Genomic DNA, 20,995 nt, shown 5'->3' with positions numbered 1-20,995 from the left:
AGGTCCCTCTGGGATGATGTTCCAAGGCAGTGGGTGGTCTTGACAGGCTGTTGGCCAATGTGTCTTTCTGAGGAGTACCTCAGACTGTATTTCAGGATTATTTTTTCCCCTTCTTTAATCCTAAGATTTCATATCTGTGATTTCCACCTCTGTCATGGTGACTCATAGAGGGGTTGGGATTTTTTTCATAATGAAAGGAAGTGCTACAAAGAGCACTGGTTTGTGGGCAGTCTGAAGCAAGCATCAGAAATGCCCATCATTACCAGTGGTTGCCCGAGGCTGGACTAGGTGTCCAGCAACTCACCCCACCTAGGATTACACCTTCAGTCAGTCCCTCTCCCTTCAGCAGCAAAACTGCAGCACAGGTTTGACCAAATAAAGCCTCTGGGTGTTTCTGGAGAGAGGGTAACATGGGGGATTGGGGAGGGCAGACCTTGGCTTCCTGTGGAGACTAAGGAGGAGTTGCATAAATGCCTTGGCTGCCTGCCTCAGCAAAGGGGGCTGCAGCTAGTGCTCATTTCCAGCCAGGGATGACGCGGGGCAAGCAGAGAGGTGCTTTCAGAAGCACTGAGTCTCTGAAGGCTGTGTGTCTTGTCACCCATTAAAACCTTTCATGTTGGAAGGCAGTTCATAACATTACCCTACATCCAGTTTGCCTTTCTGTCTAGGATTATTTCTCATGAAGTTAGGAATCCCATCTCGGGTGGCACTGACTGTGTTTCTGCGCTGGGGGAGAAAGATGAATTACACATGTTTATTGATGGAGGGGCATAAACATAAGGCATACAGGCCAATGTGGTCAGCCATATGTTCCTTTATTATTTAATTAAGTCAACTTTTATACAGTTTAGTTTGGGGCACATGCTTACAACAAGGTGATTGGATAGCTCAGTCTGTGCACGCGTCTCATGTCTCCAGTTCATTGGACCTGATGTTCTGTCCATGCGATCTGAAGTCATAGTTGGAATGTAGAGGCCTTCCTAATTAGGAACTTTCTGAAATCTGCAGGTGCACCCTTATCTATACTTTCTCAAGGCTTTCTTGCTCTAAACATACTATGTTCTCAAACCTTATAATTAGACACACAGCTAACAAGTATAAACATTGCATATTTTCACACAGTCTATAAGCATAAACATTACAGCTTACAGCTTCTAGTCATGTCAAGCAAGGCCTACAGAAATGCAATGGAAATTGTTCACAATTTAAATCCTGCAACACATGTTCAAATGTTTTCTTGAAGTGTCTTCTCTGTTTTCCTGAATCTTTGGAAATGTGATGTGTGTCAGTCATAGGCAGATAAAGGTTTTATTAATCCCATCTCTGAAGAATGTTAATTGAAAATGAAATTTGTCATCATGGCATAACCAGCAGTGTCTCACACGTACTTCACTTGTGCTTTTGTGTGTGTGAGGACATCCACATAAGCTGTGCTGATCCAGAATTTGTGTTCTCCAGGAGTTCTGGGCATCTGCTTTGTTTTGTATCTTGCAAAATCTCATCCAGTGACAGCGATTAGCTCGAACATTTGCTGTGTAGTTAAAAAAAAAAAACAAAAACAAACCAACAAACCAAAACCAAACAATAAAAGTAATTCTGGGAGTACCTCCTGGGATACAAGCATTCACCTACCAGTACCTTTTGGCTTATTGACAGTTGAAATGTAAAGACTTGCCAAGTTACTGTGAAGCTCTTTGGTTTGCTGTAGTCACTGCAGCATAGAAAAGTTGGTTTCTTTTCAGTTGCTATGAAAACCAGGTCCATAGACTCTCTGAGGCAGGGAGAAGTTTTCAGTTGCAGGGCTGTGTGAAAATAAGAAAGGGAAGGTGGCAGCAGTAGTCTCTGAAGTATAAGGGACCTCTGGTCCCTGGGCCTAACACCCAGTGTTGGATCTTTAGTTACTTTGTCTGTAGACAGCCCAAGTCAGTCCTCCCTTGCAGGTTGGATAAGGACAGTGCTCTTAACGGCTCCAAAGGATGAGGCCAAAAAAGCTTGTCAGCTCCCCAGTGCAGGAAAGTAATGCTGACAGAGATTGTAGGCGTGTTAAGACCTCTCTTAAGGTTTTACAGAGGCTGTGCAAGCATCAAGGTAAGAAGGTCAGGGTCAGGTCTCACAGTACCTCTCTTACTGCGTTGAGGAAAAGAAAAACTATGTCACCTGGAGAGGTTGGTGTGTACTGAGGCTTCTTGTTCAGGTCACCAAATGATATTGTGCTAATTAACCTGGCCTAGGCAGTACCTGTTACTTCCTTTTTGTACGAGCCTCCTACCCAACAGTGTAAAGGTAAAGATCTTAATAGGTCTCAGCTTGGAGGGCAGTATTGAAAGAACAAGGGAGTTACCTGCTCAGGAAGATTATGTGGTACTGGATCTTTTGGCATTAGAATGAAGGACAGAAAAGTGTATCTAGCCAGTCCCTCAGATGAGTAAAGCTGTACTTTCAGTAGATGTTCGTGTGGGTCAGAGGTGGACTTCCAGAGCACGCTTCTATCTAATAAGTGAGAGGCAAATGTTTAAATGCACCCTTAGTTTGTTTTCATTGTGAAGGAAGTAATTTCCATAGCCAGATTTGAACTGCCGTTTGACATCCACAGGGAAATTCAGAGGTGAGACATTCTTCTCTTGTTATTAGTAGTGAATAAAGTGGGACTTGTTCCCAAGCTGGCTACCATGCCTGTTGGCAATGGATGTGTTACTCCAGGACATGGGAGAGGTAGGATGGGCTAAAAAGTTTCAGATTAAGCTTTGGTAAATTGCCCTAAATTCATAATGTTGTGGTCTTCTGTAGCCAAATAAAACATGTGAAAAATCACCTCTGTCCTGGTAAGACACCCAGGAGGAGTGTCCTGAACTCCCTCAGCTGCCACCTCCAGCTTTCCTCATATCACTGCCTTTTCCATGCAGCTGAATTACTGTTAAGTTTACCTTGGTATGTGAAACTGTTTTCTGGTGTATCCAAGCCCAGTGGGATGTGTAGTAGACTTTGTCTTTGGGGAGACAAATATACTTTCTCATTTTCAAGTCTCCTCTGAGGAAAAGAGCAATGCCTTTGGCAGGGGGTGATGCAGCAGTGGGTTCCTGGGGAATCTTTTTTCAGCAGAAGGGACTGAATTTCCTTCAGTCACGTGCATTTTTGTTACCCAAAAAGCATCTTGTTCTTACCTGCAGAACGATGTGAACTTTCAAGTTTGTTTCTGGTGTCTTGCTGCTAGTTCAGAAATGATATATAGATTTGTACGTTTCCTTTGTGTGAACAGGGCCATTATGTGAAAGCAAAAGCTCTTTCTGGATTGGAAAGGACTGAGGAAGCATTGAAGGAGTTTCTTTATTGTGTTGCCTTAAATCCTGAATGGAGCTCAATGAAGAAAGAAGCCCAAAAGGTATAAAAAATATTTACTGGCTACTTGGCCATCATGCTTCTTTTACTCCTACAGCCAGGTAAAATTCATGTTATTTCAAGTGACAGTAAACAGCCAAATGATAATTTGATTCAGTAGATTCCCTAGTAAATCTTTCTAGCATTATGCTATGTGAAGCACCCCTTGGGTTTGGTTTGATGCCTCAACTAGAGGAATTGTATGTTTGTGAATTCCACCGCAAATCTTCAGGTTTGGCTGCTGTAGTTTGTAAATTAAGCTTGTAGTGTGTCAGCCAAATTTGAGTAGGTTGGTACGCAAGCACCTGGATTGCATAGGCTTGAGGCTGCTAATGTTAGTACTGTCAGAAAATCACTTTTATGTGAGGAGTGGCATAGAGTTGAGAAGGGGAAGCTTTGTGCTGCCCTTCTTGGAAAAGTCCTGCAGTTTTTGTAGCAGTTTGTCCCTTATGAGAAATTAGACACACGTAGTGCTAACCAACCACCAGCAGGTATTCTGTGAAAGTCGATACAGGCAGCTTTTTATAAAAATGCAGTGAGGATTTGGCAAACTTGGTGGGGACTGGTGAGGGGGGTAACTGGCTCTACACAGCTTTTAGCTAGGGGTTAAATCTGCTTGAGGATAGAGAACGTGGATGCAGGGCACGAGGAATGTTTAAACACATCTTTGTTAACCAACTGGGAGAGCATGGTCTGAAGACTTCTGGAGGCAGGGTCTCAGGGTCAGAATAGAGATGGGTAGGGTCAGGAGAAGGATGCAACAGCCTGCTTGCTGCCCTGGATGCTCCTGAAGAGCCTTTGGAGAATGAGGTGGGCACCTGAAGAGCACCTTGGAATGTGACTGTGGTTGTGGTAGGGACTGCCATTCAGGTTTCCCATGGGCATTGGGGAATGCAGGGTGTCCTGGTTGTTGCAAGCTTCTTGGCATCTAGACACTGTGAAGTTTGTGCATCTGTGTTCATACAAACATAAATATCTATGTTGTAATTATTACTTTTTCTTTTTTTTCTCTTAATTGACTAGATAATGTGTGAGATGTTTTTCCCAGCCTTTGAAAATGTGCATGATAGTCTAACAGCACCTTTCTCTAGTCGAACATCCCATACAAGATTGAAACCTGCATTTCTGAGTAGCATAAATACACAGTCAGCTGTGGAAGATAACTCTGTTGCTGGGTCCTCAAAGGTAAAGCAAAAAGTTTTCAACATAAAAATACCAAAAGTAACACAAGGATCTGTCTGATCTGTGTGACGTTGTCTTTGTCTGCGCTCATGTAGGCATTTACTTTCATGGTAAGCCTGTTTTCTGCATTGCTGTTGTATCTCTTATTGGGATGTACTTTCTCAGAAGAATAAGAGAATGAAACTTTTTCTTCAGAAAGCAATGTGATACCTTCATGTGGGGGTCAGTTGTATTTTTGGGCAGGTTCGGACCTTTTTCCCTTGCTAGGCTCGTTGTAGGGACATTGATCTATTGTTGATAAAACTAATAGAAAAAAGCAAAGCAAAATTGTCTCATGCTGTATATAACTGTTCTTAATTGTTTTAGGATACTGTGTTCAGGTTAACAAAAACCCCGTCCCAAGAATCTGATGTATTCAGAAGCACTGATTCTCCTGTTTCCCATCATGTTCTGGATCTCTATTTTGAAGACAACAAGAAATCTTTGGGAGCTATTCTCTCCAGTTTACCTGGGGTTGGCTTAAAAAGAAAGCTGTCCAGTGATATGAGAGATTTACAGAGTTTGGATGTCCCCAGTAAGATTCCTAAAAAAGGTTTGTGTTGTGGCTTAGAAAGGCAGTTTCTCTTGAACATACTGAAAGACTGTAAACTTTTTTACTCCTCCCTTTATATAGGTGTCAATGAAATATTCCCTATTGGAATTGGAATGATATTTTGTTCTCTGTGTCTGCATAACAGCCTATTTATTTTATTTCAGAGCAGTTTCAGTTCATTGAATGAAAATTGTATTTTTCTTTCTCAAATGGGCCATTTTCAACGTGTAGCCCACTCACAGTTTAGTCTTTGTTTTGCTAGTGCCGTTTCCATTTTCTAGGTCTCAGCTATAGCTGAACTTCATTGTCTGTCTTTATGACTGAAAGATCCAGTAAGCCTGGAAACTGATCTTTAACTGGCATCAGAAACGGTCACATGCAACTTTACATGAAATTTTCCAAGCAAACAAAGAAGCCTTTTAAAGGGTAATAAGCCCACCCAGTTTTCTGTTACTTGATAACTGTGCTTACAATTGGTATGCTACTCAAGCTTATAACAAAGACCTCCAGAGTGGTTTTAGTACTCAGGGCTCAAAATGCTGAAGGCAGTATTTCACAGTAGTGGAATGATTCATTAAAAGAAACTTTAAAAATGCTTCTGTACTAGTTTGCATTTTTTCCCTTAAAGAAAAGAAAAACAACCCACACCTTGATTAGTTTGACTTCTGTCTTGAAATATTATGAGTCTTTGAGTGCTGCTGTCTGTCCGCCACCTCTACAAATGATCAATATATGGCCATTTTCTGATCACGTTGCTGTGAAGGCAAAACCGTGTACTTGCTTGTGAACTGCAGACTCAGTAAATAGATTGTGAAATCTGACCCACCTGTATCTTCCCAGCAAAGGCCAGAGATTGCATTTTACCCATAACCACTAATTTCTTGTCTGTGCTAGGTCCCAGTGCCATGTTACTTTTCGCAGAATTAACACAGTTAGGTTCTTGCTATTACTAAATGCTAGCAGGTGAGATGTAGGTTAAAGATAGTGCTGTTTTTCTTTGTAGGCCACACACCGTCTACCCTGTCTGTGCTTGAGATAAACCAGATGCTGAGCATAAGCTATCATGTAACAAAATCTCCTAGTGGTTTAACTTAACATAAAAAGATGAGCTTTTTGTTTTTTTTTAAATGGTCAAGAATTTGTTTAACAGAACAGAGTGTGAAGGCACCATTCATGGCTCTGTTGCAACTTGTCACTGAGCAACAAAGATACGAATTGTAAAAGAAGTTGCAGAAATTGCCTATGTAAATGTCATCCAAAGCTGGAGCTGAGAGCTTCAGAGCTTAAATAATGCTGATGTAAAGTTTAAAGCTCATACACTAACACCACAGGGCTATAAAGCACCCCCAAAACATCAGTCTGGGCAGAATTTTAAGTGAAGTGTTTGCCTCTGTGTTTGCAGATTGCTGAGCTAGTAAAATCAGTATTAGCTAATGCAACTCCAATAGTCCTTTAACTTTAAGCTGTCTGAAATGTGGGATTTGCACAGCAGCCTAGTCTAGAAGTATGTAAGCTTTTTATACTTGTAAGAAAAAATAACCCTGCTGAGAAATCTATAAGAAATGCTGATGAAATATGTTGACTGGATGTAAACAAATTAAATTCTGGACTTAATGTACTTTAAAACATCTGGCCTGGCTGATGTGGAGGTGGTGATGGTAGTAGGAAAGCACTAGCAGAGTATTTTAAAAACTAGACTAAAAAAAACACACAACACAATCATTTTTAGAGAAGCAAATAATGGGTGTTCAGCTCTAAAGTGCATTCTCTGGCTATAGACATCATCCTCTGTTGTCCAAAAGATCTTTTGTCAAAAAACCTAAGACTCAGATGGGATATATGTTTGTTTGGAATAAAACTTAAAAAGTAGAAGACATAAATCAGGTTCTTTTCTTTATGAAAAAACAGCCTAAAACCCATCTGAAAATGTAACAATACTTAAATATTTACTCTAATAATTTTCTGAACTACTTAGATGCAGATGTTTTACCTGAAAACACCACCGACACTTCAAGTGAGATACCAACAACTCTGGTGGATGCATCAGACTTTGAGTGTTCCCTCTGCATGAGGTATGACTGCGCTGACCTGGAATTAATATTAGAAAGCCTTTCTAGCTTCTGAAAAAAGTTTTCATGGTGTCAGAAGAGAAACCTGCGAGAGAATATCTAAATCATTACTCTGTTTCTTTTTTGCTGAAACTTACATCTGATGAATCTTTACAGATTCAGTTTTCTCCATTATGCATGGTGTTCTCCATTGTTTACCACTTCTAAAAATGAAAATCTTTTTTATATCCTTAGATAAAATTGTCACCCATACTTTATACAAAAGCAGGAAAGAAAGAGAGAGCTAGGAGTAGTCACTCCTCTCACTCTTTGGGAATCTGCATTGTTTTTGTTGGCAGCTTAGCTTCTGTGTTCCATGTTTTCATGTTAAGGTTGTTCTACGAACCTGTTACCACACCCTGTGGACACACCTTTTGCCTCAAATGCCTTGAGCGTTGCCTTGACCATAATCCACTTTGCCCACTCTGCAAAGAAAAGCTGTCAGAAGTAAGTATGTCCTTGACCCAATTAACAAAACTGCACAAAGTTGTGTTCTTCTGAAAGCATCTATGTGGGGATCTTTTGTGCTCTACTTGTGAGCCGCATCAGCAGGTCAAGGGAGATGATTCTGCCCCTCTACTCCGCTCTGATGACACCCCAGCTGGAGTATTGTGTCAAGATCTGGCGTCCTCAGCACAGGAAGGACATGGAGCTGTTGGGGTGGGTCTAGAGGAGGGCCACGAACATGATCTGAAGGTGGACCACGAGGACAGGCTGAGCATTGAGGTTGTTCAGCCTGGTGAAGAGGAGACTCCAGGGAGACCTGACTGCAGCCTTTCAGTACTTCAAGGGGGCTTATAAGAAATACGGGGACAGACTTTTTAGTGGGGCCTGTTGCTGGTCATAGTTTTAAACTAAAGGAGGGTCAGTTTAGACTAGATATGAGGCAGAAATTTTTTACCATGAAGGGTAGTAAAACAGTGAAACAGGTTGCTTGGAGAGGTGGCAGATACTCCATCCCTGGAAACGTTCAAGGTCAGGCTGGATGGGGCTCCAAGCAACCTGATCTAGTTGAAGTTGTCCCTGCTCACTGCGAGGGGGGTTGAACTAGATGACTTTTAAAGGTCTCTTCCAAGCCAAACTATTCTATGATTCTGTGAAACCAGAACAACACAGTATTACCAACAGCATCAAGCTGTGCACAGACCTCATTTTCTCCAAGATATATTTGGTATTTCTTGGAAGACAAGGGGTTTTGCTGGTTCTTAAAGAAATAGAGGCTTCCAGTATCTTGTCAGGCTCATGCCTGGGGAGTGCCAGCCATAGTCCTGTTCATACAGCATCTCCAGACTCTATATCTGCCTGTGGTGAATGGTCACTCCTTGGTGAACACTTCTGCTCCTGCAGACATGATATTTCTTAAAATATTTCTTGCCGGTAACTTGACAGCTCTAGGTGAAAAAAATATATGTATCTTCTGCAAAAGTGAGGAAGGACTGCCTTTTTTTCCTGGTAGTACAACTTCTGCCAAAAAAAGGGTGGGGGGGGGTTACAGGTAAAAGGACATGGGAGTGAACCACGTATCCTGAAGTGGAAGTTTCAATGCCTAAGGCTGAAAAGGATGAGAAATCAGTATGGTCCTAACTAATGTGCTCTTTGGCCTTAGGAAAGAATGGCTTGGGAGGAAGAGATGTTACCTGTCTTCTTGTTATCAGACTTAAGAGTTGACTCTTCCTTGCAGTTTCTGGCAAGCAGAACTTATAAGAAGACCGTCCTTACAGAAGAACTGATAGTCCGTTACCTGCCGGAGGAGTTATCTGAAAGAAAGAAAGTTTATGAGGAAGAAATGAAGGAATTGTCAAAGTAGGCTCTCTTTATACTACTGACAGCTGTATTTTTCAATCTAAATTACTGTAGAAGCTTCATTTGCTTATGAAAATGCGTAAAAGGAATGAATTTGTAAACAAACCTGCCAGATGTTTTGTATTTTTTACATGTTTATTGCAGATAAACAAGTAACAATATGCATGGATGTTGGAGAGACGCAACAATATTCTTAAAGATAATTGCTTTTTCCTCTGAAACAATATAATAGCTTTAAAAGTTATAATGGGGTTTTTCTGGGAGTAAAATTCAAATTATGAATGGATTATACTTCAGGTCAGGAAAAATTCAAGGATCTAGTTTTTGTCAGTGACTGGTGAATTTTATGCCATAACTCAACTAAAAATTATTAAGCCTGAAAAAATTAAGTGGATTAGTGGGCTTCAAAATCAAAAGGGTTTTACTGAGCTTGGGGATTCTCTACCATTTTGTTTTGATTGTGGCTTGTTGTTAAGTACTTAGTCACCGTGAAAAGTTATCACCAAAATCTTGCAATATTTATCTAATATAGATGTATCAGCATGCACATATTTGGAAAATTGGCTATTATTTCCTGACTTTTCCTCAATGAAAGTAGATTAGTGAAATTGTTTACTTATGTATAAACTGAAAGAGTCTGAAATATATTTGTCTTGTAAAAATGACAAACCTTTAACAGACATACATTTATGAAGAATGAGTCTAAGGAAACCACTGGAATCAGTCTTGTATTAAGGGTTCATGCTGAATATAGCAGTAGCCAGAAAAAACAGTAAATTTTTTTAAACAATTATCTTGCAGTTTGAATAAAGATGTTCCCATCTTCGTATGTACCATGGCCTTTCCTACCATCCCTTGTCCGCTACATGTCTTTGAACCTCGTTATCGCCTAATGATAAGAAGATGCATGGAAACTGGTACCAAGCAGTTTGGCATGTGCTTAGCTGATGAATTAAAAGGGTAAGGAGATGAGCTAAGAATGTCCTGTTGTTGCAGAGGCTGTTGTGATGATAAGGAAATACTACAGCACAGTATACTTGTCTCCCCAAACTGCTGTGGTTCCTTCCAGTCCTATGTGAACCAATACTAAAGTTGCTTACTTCTTAGTTCTGTACTTTAAACATTCCTTTTGACACAAAGATGTAATTTTACTGCTCCCCTGTTGGATGGATAGCAAGAATGCAACTCATCCTGCTACTGCAGGCTCCAAAAATAGCACTTAATTGGTTGTGTGGTTGGAAAGCTTGCTGGCCTGTTTGTTCCAGTGAAAGCTGACTGACTGTATAAGGTTCTTCCTCTGTCTGCTCAGTTTAAAAAAACAAAACAAAACAAAAATAAGGTAAAAAATCCAGACCTCCCATAGGTTTCCCGCATGAGTGGTATCATTTGAATGAGACAAAGTATACCCTTGGCTGAGAAGTCTGTTTTGCTGCTGAATGTTGAATTTTGATGTTTGTCTTTACCTCTGTGTTGCAATGTCTAAACTATCTGCAGTGAGCAAGTGAGTTACATTGTCTTTCTATATGATTTTACCTGTAATTCATTGTTGTGAATTCTGACATTGATGTGTTTCCAGCTCCTATGCAGAGACTGAGTAGATGACAGTTAAAGGTCCCTTACAACACAAAACTATTCTATGATCCTGTGAAAACTTTCAAGTTTTATGTACTTTACAGATAATAGGCTTTTGGGTGAAGGTGATAAGACTATGCTCATTGGAGAAATATGAGGTGGTCTTGAGAGGTCTGCCGTATGAGATGTGATAGTTGCTGACTTCAGAAGATGCGTTGGCATGATGCAGGCTGTAGAATGGATGACAGGCATAGGAATTTTTAAGAACACATTAAACAGGCATCCTCAGGAGCAGCATTTTTATAGTGATCATCATTGGAGGTGAGAGGAGGGCAGTCATACTGAGGATTGGCAGCCTTGCTTTGTCCACTTCATGTTTTCTTGGGGAGGATTTTTTTATTTTTCTCCCCAACTGGACAGTAAGGTGGCTATAGGAATACAGGAGATGCTACAGCTTCCAGTCAACTGTGGCTGTGCTGCAATGCCATTTGGCATGTTGTCAGTGCTGCACTCTGGAGTTCAGGTTCCAACAGTAGCTGATGCTCCACAGTTCCTTTCAGGCCTGTTACCAATTTTGTGGAAGCAAATACTTGTAAGAGTGAGGACAGAATGACCCTAGGACATTAATGAAACTCTCCTTATATCCATGAAGGCTTAGTGAAGAGCCAAACTTACTTGGAGTCAGGTATAATACAGAGGGCCAAGGGCTTACAGTCCCCAAAACACAATAATTGGTTTGTTAGAAAACATTATGAAGGATATTTTAAAATGCAACCAGTGTGGTTAGGTTTCTGTGTGTGGTCTGTTTTAAGTTACTAAAGTAATTAAACTTTTTGAGCATGATAATTTAAATCAAACACTGAAGCGAAGAAAGCCTTTAGCTGTAGACACCTAGGCAGGCTGTTGCAGCTTCTTACACAAGTAAAGAAGTTCTTTTGTTTATTCAAAATTGCGAAATCAGCTTGAGAATACAAGTGGGGAAACTTGTTTTGCCTCATCTACTAAGACATGGATACATACCTCCCTTGAAAAACACAGTGACAAAACATGTTCAGTTCATTACCTTCCTCTGTTTTATTTCTCCATTTTAAGTTAAAGCTGGGAGAAGAATACAAACTTTTAACATTTTATACCTGTCTCCAGGTGCTTTCTTGACCTTTGATTAAGGTCACTTTCTAGCCAAAAGTAACTTCTCAAAGAACAACAAAAAAGAAAAAAATCATCACTTCTGTATTATTTTCTAAATCCAGTATGAATGTCACTAAAATCCTTAATTAAAAACAATTGTCATGTAGCTGTTTAAATAGTGTTTAGTGTAATGCTACTGTAATAAACTAATAAACTCGCCTTTTTTATAAATCAATCCTACTGGTAAAGCACCAAGGCTTAGCTGTTTGCAGCTGTACTCTTCTTGCTTGTCCTGATTTTTTTCCTGTGGGGTGGCTGGAAGAGAACAGTTGTCCACAGTGGTGAGCTTCCCCTCTGCCCCTCACAAACCCGCAATTTCTGGTAGAGCAGAAACAGAAGTCATTTCTTCATCACTCCATTGTGAGAAATGACCAAGCCCTGGTAAAACAAGTGTTTCCTGATAAAGAATTTATCACACCCTGCAGGGATTTGGTATCTTGAGATGAGACTAGATACATGCAGTACTTTCTCCTGCTTAGCAGTTGGCTGAGGTGTAGAGCTGCAAATGTATTGTGGTGAAGAGTCATTGTGCAATCACCCTCTCTAGTGAAATCACTACAGCACAAAGGTAGAGTAGGTAAGCTTGATAAAGTAAAAATTTATTGCATGCTTGTTTCCAGGGTGTGATTAAAACCTGTGCCTACTTTAAATATAATGGATACAAATGTGCTTTTGTAAAGAGAGTATTTTGGGGTTGTTTTGATTTTTTTTTTTTTAAGGAAACAGATGCAACAAAAATCTTGCTATACAGAAGCCTTTTTCTTCTAAAGCCTGCAATCCTCTGCTTACATGTTGGAGTAGGGGGATAGCCCTCACATTTGTTCCTCAGTTTCTGGACTTCCTTATGGTATTTTTACCCATCTTGTTTTCTTTGCAAACCAGGTGAATTTGCCACCAGCAGCTGGCAACTCCCAGCATGAAACATGCTTCATTTAGTTTCCTGTCCCTTTCCAACCATCCCACCCCACAAACATGCCCTGAAAATACTGCTGTCCAGGTCCTCTGAGGGAAGGCAGAAAGGGTGGGGGTTGTGTGGCTTATGGGAATAAGCAGAAATGTATTGTCACCAAAGCAGGATCCTCTTTCAAATAAGAAGTGCTCAATTAGGCCCAGTATTTGTCCTGATGTCTGTAAACACGTGTTGATGACTTCCACTTTTATGCCCTTCTGTCATTTCAGATTTGCAGATCATGGCTGTATATTAGAGATCAGGGACGTAAAGTTTTTTCCTGATGGACGCTCAGTTGTTGATACAGTTGGTGTCCGTCGTTTTAGGGTCTTAAGCCATGGCCAGCGAGATGGATATAACACAGCAAACATCGAGTATCTTGAAGATAAAAAGGTGATCTATGGTGCAAAGTTGTTCATACCCATGTATTGCTGGATTCACTTAAATAGCCTTTCCTTGTTGCATTTCAAGCTAGCTGTGCATTATTTTTAAACCAATATCATTACAAATACACTAAAGCTCTATTTTAAAAAACGTAGAACAAACTTTGTCTCTTCTTTCCCTTTCTTCCTTTCTGCCCGTATAATTATCTCTGCTTAAAGTGTTACACTCCCTTCATGGATCTCAGAGTAGCTTCTGAGATGCTGAGGTCTGTCATGATGTGTAGGTGAGGTCGGAGTAACATTTTAAAACTGGTACAGAATTTAAAGTCTTCTAAAAGCACATGCTCCTGTTGGTAGAGAACTGACTGTTCTCTTGCACTGAACAAACAGTTGGCACACTTCCTATGTCCTCCAGACTCTCATTTACAGAACTAGGCCTCAAGTAAATGTGGGGGTCTGCTCTTAGAATGAGTTCTGAGTGACATGTAAGTTAACTGTGCCATGTACAAACCTCTGTCAGAGCTGACTGAGAGCAGAGAAATGCAGAGAGGGGAGTAGCTTTTAAAAACAGGTCCTCTTAGAAAACCTGCATCAAGTGAGGTGCTTATGATGGATGTTGGCCAAAGGGTGAATTTTTGGCCATGCTTAATAATAGGTTCCCGGATCATCTTCAGACCATGTCTGTAAAACCCTGATAGCTCTTAACATCGAGTTTAGTAGTATTCTCATGCCAGTTGATGGAGTTGGTTGGGTCATACAGCTCTTTAGCTCACTCTCATAGTTGAAGTGAAAGTCTGTAAAGTCTTAGTAGGGCTTTTCTAACGTGTGCAGAATGATGCAGTTGTTTGTCAGGGCATGAAGGGTAGATCTCATGGAGGTGTCTGCCTGTGAAAGGCTGGAGTAGGTAGTCTGCTCAGAGCGAGAGCTCTGCTGTGTTTAAATCCCCAGCGAAGAGTGGTGGAACACAGGTATCAAGGCAGTGTTTGTAGATGGTGCCAGAGACCCACCTCTTCCTAATTAGAGTGAGATTTACCTTGTCTCAAGTGAGAGACTGGTCCCTGTGTTCAGCACCCTACATTCATGTTATATCAGATGGTGAGAAATCTCAGTCCAAAGATGCCTGTTTTATCTGCTCTTAGATACCTACCTTAAGATGAGATTAATTGCCCTTTAGAGCTGTTTCTCCTCAACTGTGAAAGGCATCCACAGCAGCTACATCAGATGTGCATCTGGGTAGCATAGCTGAAATCACACCATTGATATGTACATGTTAAAGGGGAAAGAAACCTAAACAACCCCCCCCCCCAAAAACCAAAACAACTCAAACAAAAAACAAACCACAAAAATCAAAACTCAAAAAGCCCCCACAAATCACCATTTTGTAGTGGGTTTTGCCTATGCTTTTTTTCCCCTTAATAGCTAATAGTTAGGGCTGTGCAACTAAAACACTCTTTGCTTCACTGAGGGTGTGTTTCTTCATGGTGTTTCTGGTATTGGGAAAGCATCCACTTTTCCTGCTTCCTGCCTGCTCAGGTGTCTGTCCTCCTCCTTCTCCTTGGCCATCCCACCATGGCCTTAACACTTCTGTGGAATACTGCTGGTCTCTTAAGGGCCATAGACCCCCCCCATCTCTGTGCTTGGTGGCAGTAGTGCTTGTTTTGTCTTGCCAGACGATATACCACTGTTAAGGGTTGTTCTGTGATAGGGACTCGAGGTTGTGGGTTTGAGATGATTAGTATGATGTCCCAGGATTAGAGAGCAGAATCTTCTGTTGTGCCAGTATTTAGGAATATGTATTAGCAGGGCAGTTACTGCTCCAAGAAATATAACTTCAGAACACCTAGGGGAGGGTAAAAAAACTCCAGCATCACAGGTTTGAAATCTGAGACTTAGGCACAGTTGGTTTAGATAAGCGCACTTGAACAGCTGTAGTCACTGCATTATTTTGCTTCGTTTGCTTCTGGGGAAGCATACGGGCTCCACGGTATCAAACCTGTTTTGTTCCATCTCCCTTCTTTTAACAATAAGGTTGAAGGACCAGAATATGAAGAACTTGTCCGTCTTCATGATTCAGTTTATGATCAAGCCGTTGCCTGGTTTACTTCTCTTAAAGACAATATGAAAGTGCAAATTCTCAATCATTTTGGGTCCATGCCAGGAAAAGAACCAGAGCCACAGGTAATAAAACCTTCCTACTTAAACAGCCTTATACTATACCAAATTTTTACAGTAGACTGTTTTCTGACAGATTTTTGCTGTGGTTTTGTACATTCTAAATCTTATTTACCCAATTTTGGTCTGTTGGCACGAAGCATGGAAAACAGTGTATCTATGTAACTTGATAGCTGCAGAAATAAGTTCTTAGTGGTACATATAGACAAAGAGAACACCTGCAATTAAGTGTTTAATTGTTGCTTGAACTGTTTTGTGGTAACTTTTTTAGCAAATACAAGGTGAGAAGGAAGGTGATGTTCTTAATGGAGCAGTGCTGGTGGATACATAATTGGTGAATACATCTTTCCGTTCTTTTGCAGAGCAACCCCAGTGGTCCTGCCTGGTACTGGTGGCTCTTGGCAGTGTTGCCTCTGGAAAACAGAGCTCAGCTGGCTATATTGGCTATGACCTCCCTTAAAGATCGTCTTGTTGCCATCAGACGCGTATTGATATTTGTGACTCGCAAAAGACCCAGATAACATGGACTTCAGTTGAGTGGGCACTGAAAAAACATCTCATGATAGATTGTTCTAGGGGAGGGCAAAGGGGAGGGGTTGCTTTTGTATTTTTTAAAGATTCCTTCAAAAAAAAAGCAGCCCTTTCTGACTATGTCCTGCATCCATTGATTGCATCAGTTTGTTATCCTGGGTATTCACCAAACCTTGCACACTCTCCTGTTATCCTGATGAAAACTGAGCCTCTACAAAGCTGTGCTACATTTAGAGTGTAGCTGATGGATGTGGATAATTGCTTCAAAGTACTGTGATAGAGTTGATGTTCCTAGCCTGCAAGAGAGTTAAGTACTAGAGTAGCACCATTGGCCTGCATGTGATTTGGATTTTCACTTGGTAAGAAAAGGAAACTGGACAACGGATTGAAGAGGTGTTTCCTAGACTTGTAGTGAACAGAAGAGGAGTTATTGATGCCCAGCAGAAGTATGCATGAAGACTATAACTGACACTACTGTCTGTCAGTGAATTGGAAGGCACTCTGTCATAAACCCACATCTCGCTTTCTCTCTCTCTCTCTCTCTCTCTCTCTCTCTCTCTCTCTTCAGCAAATAGTAGTCTGAGGAAAAAACAAGTTAAGCATTTGTGGTCAAGGCATCTGAGGATGTTTGGATGAAAGAATAATAGCTACTGAATAAGTACACTATTAAGTAGCCTTAGGTAATCCCTCCTTTGTGATTTATGTGTTGTAGCAGAATGAGTATGTACAAAATGTTTGGAAAGGTGTACTTTGGTTTCTTTGAAAAGAAAAACCAAAGTAATCCTAGCTGGTCTTACCGCTAAATTCAAATCAAGCCGCTCCCTAAAGTATGATAAACACTGCTGTGAAATAATGATTTCACCCCAAGTAGGAGGGAGGCATGCTGCAGTTTACTCTGAGCACCTGCTCTGCGAGTGGGACCAGCGAGGATGAAAGGTGGGGAGGTTTCCATCTCCCTCCTTCCTGCCATGTCGTGCCAACCTCCCGTTACATTGAGGTGATCTCTACTGAACGTGTTTCAAACCAGAAGTATTGTAGTTTAGTACCAGTTGCTGTATGTGATGGGACTCAGTCCACAGTAACACCGTGAAAGGAGTCACAAACCGAACCTATAAAGGCAAGTCTCAATGCAAGCTTAAGTCAGGTGTTAACCTTCATTTGTCTCTTTGATTATTTTTTATGTATTATTTTGTTATTATCTAATTTTGATAGCTATTAAATTGATCGCTTGTCAGTCAAATGATCAATATTAGCTCAACTGCCAATGAAATAACTCAGTGTTACCAATTCAGTTGGCACAGTTTCCTATAACTAGAACTGATACTACCAACAGGGAAAAAAATTTGACTTGAATCTCCATGTGCTGCAAGCATAGCAAGACCAATGTAAAGACTTGTTCATGTGCAGAAGTCTGGTAAGAAGAAATGGCTGCTTACCTACATGGTCAAAGTGCCTGGTTTCTTTTTTAGTTCTTTTGTCCTTATTTGTCAATGAAGAGGTATTTAAACTTTTTTTTTCCACTTTGCACATGAATTCTGGAAGAAGACTGCATTAAAATGCCGTGATTGAGATATATTACCTGCTCTCTTTGGGTATTGTAGTTATAGCCTGTGTGGTCTGGGAAACAAAAATTGAGAGTTTTTTTTCCTTTCAGCAAATGGCTACCACAAATGGTTTCTGTAACATACCCTGAATGTACTGTAACTGCCTCTACCTTGAACACGCCTTTTCTATTTAAGTAGTTTGTAAGTATATTCTCTGAATTGTGAAGTGCATAATGTACAACCAATGATGTCATAACCTCTACAGTAGCCTTCTGCAAGTTCTGCTACCACCACCAAAATACTCAAAATTCAAGTTAAATGCATTTCCTCCAGGATTTGAAGATGAGGAAGAGGAATTCACTGAAGTGTAAAGGACTGGTTACATACGTGGGGGAGGAAATGTGAGAAGTCAGTAGGTCTTCAGCCCACTGTCAGCTGAGCTACTGAAAGGTGATTTCACAAACTAATTCTCGGACCAGAAGATGGACTGTATTTGATCTTGCAGTCCTTTCTGTTCAGCTTCCTATTCTTCCCATTCCTTTCCATGCTGTGTATTTCTTCGAGACTCACTCATCTTGCTTGTTTGTGTGTCTGCCTAGTTTTGAGTATTACTAGCTTAGCTGAAAGAGGACGCCAATCGTATTTGTATATTGCTGGTCCCTGATCTTATATGTGCTTAATTTTACAGATAGGAGTGCATTTAAGAAAAAAAATATCAAGGTGCTAGTTAGTGTCTTCTTGGCTTTGCCTCAGTAAATGTTAATGTTAATATTCTTCTTTGCAAAAGTGATTTGTTCAAGATACCTACTTTTGAGGTACTTCTGAGAGAAAACCCTATGGAAAAAGAGAAGTTGTTTACTGCTGTTCTGTAATGTGTAAAGACATTCTACATGGGAAGTGACATTACTGTGTTTATGAAGGCCTGCATAGTTAATGGAATGATTGATATTGAAAAGAAAGCTGAACTGTAGAGGGATTTTTTTTTAGTCAAGGTTTAAAGCGGTTTGTGAATATTTCAGTGACTGATGTTTTGGATAAATGATAATAACAAGGGAATTGTCTGTGTATGGATGCAAATAATCATATTAGCAGCCCAAAGCTGACTTTTCCTCCAAAACATTGAATGCTGATCAAATAGCAAAGCTTTAATAAATAAATGAAATCACCACTGCCCTGTGGTACTTGCTTTCTAAGGGAAAGTACCAGTTTCATTTTTACCAAATCACCTCTGCCATATAATATCTACAGCATCCAGTAGTACCTCACAGGAAAAGCTAGCTATCTTATTGCTCTCTAGAGGAGATGTCCATGTTACAGCCAGTCTATGCTTAGGTGTAACTTGTCGCCAAGGTACATGTGAAAGCATTGGAGCTGAGCTCCTGGAAGAGATAGACAGGATTTGTTGCCTTTCTAGCTCATTACACTTTTCTTGCTTGCTGTCCAAGCAAGGATGCTGGGATATATGATGAGTCTTTTCACTGTGGTGAATGTGGCCCTTCTTTATACATCGTAAAGAGGCCAAAAAGAAAAAAAAAATCCCTCTACCTCTACACCTGTTGTTCACCTGTAAAATTTCAAGCTACAAAATGATATATATATTTTAAACTTTTTTGTCTTTCAGAAGCATACTAATTGTTTGCCACTGAGGCCTTTTATCTACTGTATTTTAATATGTTCATTTGATAGTCATCAAGATCTCTTTGTACTTCTAACCTGTAGAACTTGTCATGTTTCTTACTGCTCTTTTTTCCTTGTTCTCCAGTCCACTTTTAAATTGGTAAATAGAAAGCTGTACACTCTCTATTCCTGTTACATTTTACACAGTGGAACTGGTAATTTGGTAGCGCCTTAATTTTGCAGTTGTGAAATGATTGTATCAACTCTTATCTGGGGCTTCTGACCAGATGTAAACGAGTATGTTTAATGTAGATAAACTTGAAACCATTTTTTACTGTTTTAAAGCTAGAAATTAAATGGAGTGTGTACATATGTATAAATATAAATTATTAATCTGCACCTTTTTGTATCTAGTAAATACAGGAGAAGTTCATGTTCTAACCACATTTGGCACTTTTTGTTGCATAAACAAAGCCAAAACTTTTTTTAAAGATTGCAATGTTCATTTCATGTATATTTGCAATATTCATGGGAAATGTATTTAATTTATGTGATATTTGGAATAAACCAGGTTGAATTTATAAGAGTGTGAGTTCATGGAGAAAGCTTTATCACTGGAGGATTAAAAGCTAGAGGTGTGGTAAATGTGGTCTGAGCAGAAACAAGCCACTGATGTGCTGCTGTCAGAAGGGGGATGATAGTTTGATTTCCCTTATGGGAGCCCAAGGGCTGAGCATTGGCCTCATGAGGTTTTAAGAAGCAAATGGCATCTGAGAAGCAGTGGTTGGACGTTGGGGCTCATAAGTTGCATGGCAATGGTTTTAGCCCCAGTACAAGAGAAGTGGGGGAGGCTGTAGAGATGGTGGCACAGTGGGGTTTGCTGGGGACCCAGGGCAGCCTGTGGCACTGGGTGTGAATGTTAGGGGTGGATTTGAAGGGGAGCTGGAGGTCCCCAAAATACAGGGTGAGGGGGAAGAGGAAGGGGCCCTTGGAGGAGGTAGGATGGAGGAGATGAACCTTTAGCTTCCTCAGAAGTGAGTTGTGACAAAGATGGGGTAGGATCATGAAGTGGGCTTTTCCTTTTGTAGCTTCTTGGTTATTTTTTAGCCCTAAGCATGACCTGACTGGCCCCACAGAATAAAAGCAAAAAAAATATGTGGTTACAATGAAGAACAAAAAATGCTTTTTTGTTTAAGCCCAGTGAATTAAAATGCCTTCAGGGTGTTGCAAGGTAGAGGCAATGTTTCAGACTAAGACACTGGCCATGGCTGGCGCCACTGTAGGGGGTGGTGGGACATTGGTCAGGCTTCAGCAGCAGAAGCAGCAAAGCTTTGAGGATCCTTGTGGGTTCCTTCCAACTCAGAATGTTCTGTTCTAAAATAGAGTTGTGTGAGGGCAAAGTTGAGCCAGATTGTGCAGGGAATATCCCATCTCTCAGTTACGTCTTGCTGCCAGCAAGCTGCTGAGCAAAACCATTGTGAAGGTATTTTTTGTAAATACTAGCCTTTTTTTTTTCTTTCGGTGTTGGATTGACTTTGGCCTTTGCACCTGTATTCACTGAATGTCTGAGCAAACAAACATCAGTTACAGGACTGCTCTTTTGCTTGCAAGTGTGTGTAAATGCTGCTTGAGCTGCTTTGGTACACTGGACAACAGCATTTTTGAAACATCATTCACCAAAGGAAGGAGGTGGGGAAAGATGACTGATCAAGGTTTCCTTTTTATAACCCAGATCCTTGTGCACCCTGAGACTTGAGAACAGAAGTAAATAAAGTAACTGCATGAAGTTAATAAGTAGTTTTTTTCCTCAACCTGCATGTCCTGTGTTAGTAGATGTTGAGCCGTGGAAAGACAGCATCTCAGTGCCTACTTCCCTGAGTAATGCCATTCTTAGAGTGTGGAGACCCTAGTGGTCTGTTGTGCTATTTGTATCACTCTGCTTCATCAAACCAGGAACCAAAACTAATGCTGCTTAATTC

The 20,995-nt window shown here is 40.6% G+C and overlaps 1 protein-coding gene across 3 annotated transcripts in view; it reads left to right on the top strand.

Moving 5' to 3' along the window:
- LONRF2 (LON peptidase N-terminal domain and ring finger 2) overlaps positions 1-19,602 on the top strand; it is a 36,785-nt gene extending 17,183 nt beyond the window's left edge. The window contains exons 3-12 of one of the 3 annotated variants that reach the window (XM_027674909.1): positions 3,257-3,379; positions 4,399-4,560; positions 4,924-5,149; positions 7,125-7,221; positions 7,590-7,704; positions 8,864-9,060; positions 9,862-10,020; positions 13,000-13,162; positions 15,181-15,330; positions 15,687-19,602. In XM_027674909.1, coding sequence (XP_027530710.1) covers positions 3,257-3,379; positions 4,399-4,560; positions 4,924-5,149; positions 7,125-7,221; positions 7,590-7,704; positions 8,864-9,060; positions 9,862-10,020; positions 13,000-13,162; positions 15,181-15,330; positions 15,687-15,845 — 1,551 coding nt within the window. In that variant the 3' untranslated portion in view covers positions 15,846-19,602. The remainder of the gene's footprint in view (positions 1-3,256; positions 3,380-4,398; positions 4,561-4,923; positions 5,150-7,124; positions 7,222-7,589; positions 7,705-8,863; positions 9,061-9,861; positions 10,021-12,999; positions 13,163-15,180; positions 15,331-15,686) is intronic. The other 2 variants (XM_027674910.1, XR_003532873.1) reach the window with 2 other exon arrangements.
- Positions 19,603-20,995: the final 1,393 nt, after the last annotated feature.

This window comes from Neopelma chrysocephalum, unplaced genomic scaffold (genome assembly GCF_003984885.1).
Source record: "Neopelma chrysocephalum unplaced genomic scaffold, ASM398488v2 Primary Assembly neopelma1_25, whole genome shotgun sequence".
Lineage (NCBI taxonomy): Eukaryota > Metazoa > Chordata > Aves > Passeriformes > Pipridae > Neopelma > Neopelma chrysocephalum.
This window is presented reverse-complemented; position numbering and strand designations above follow the sequence as displayed.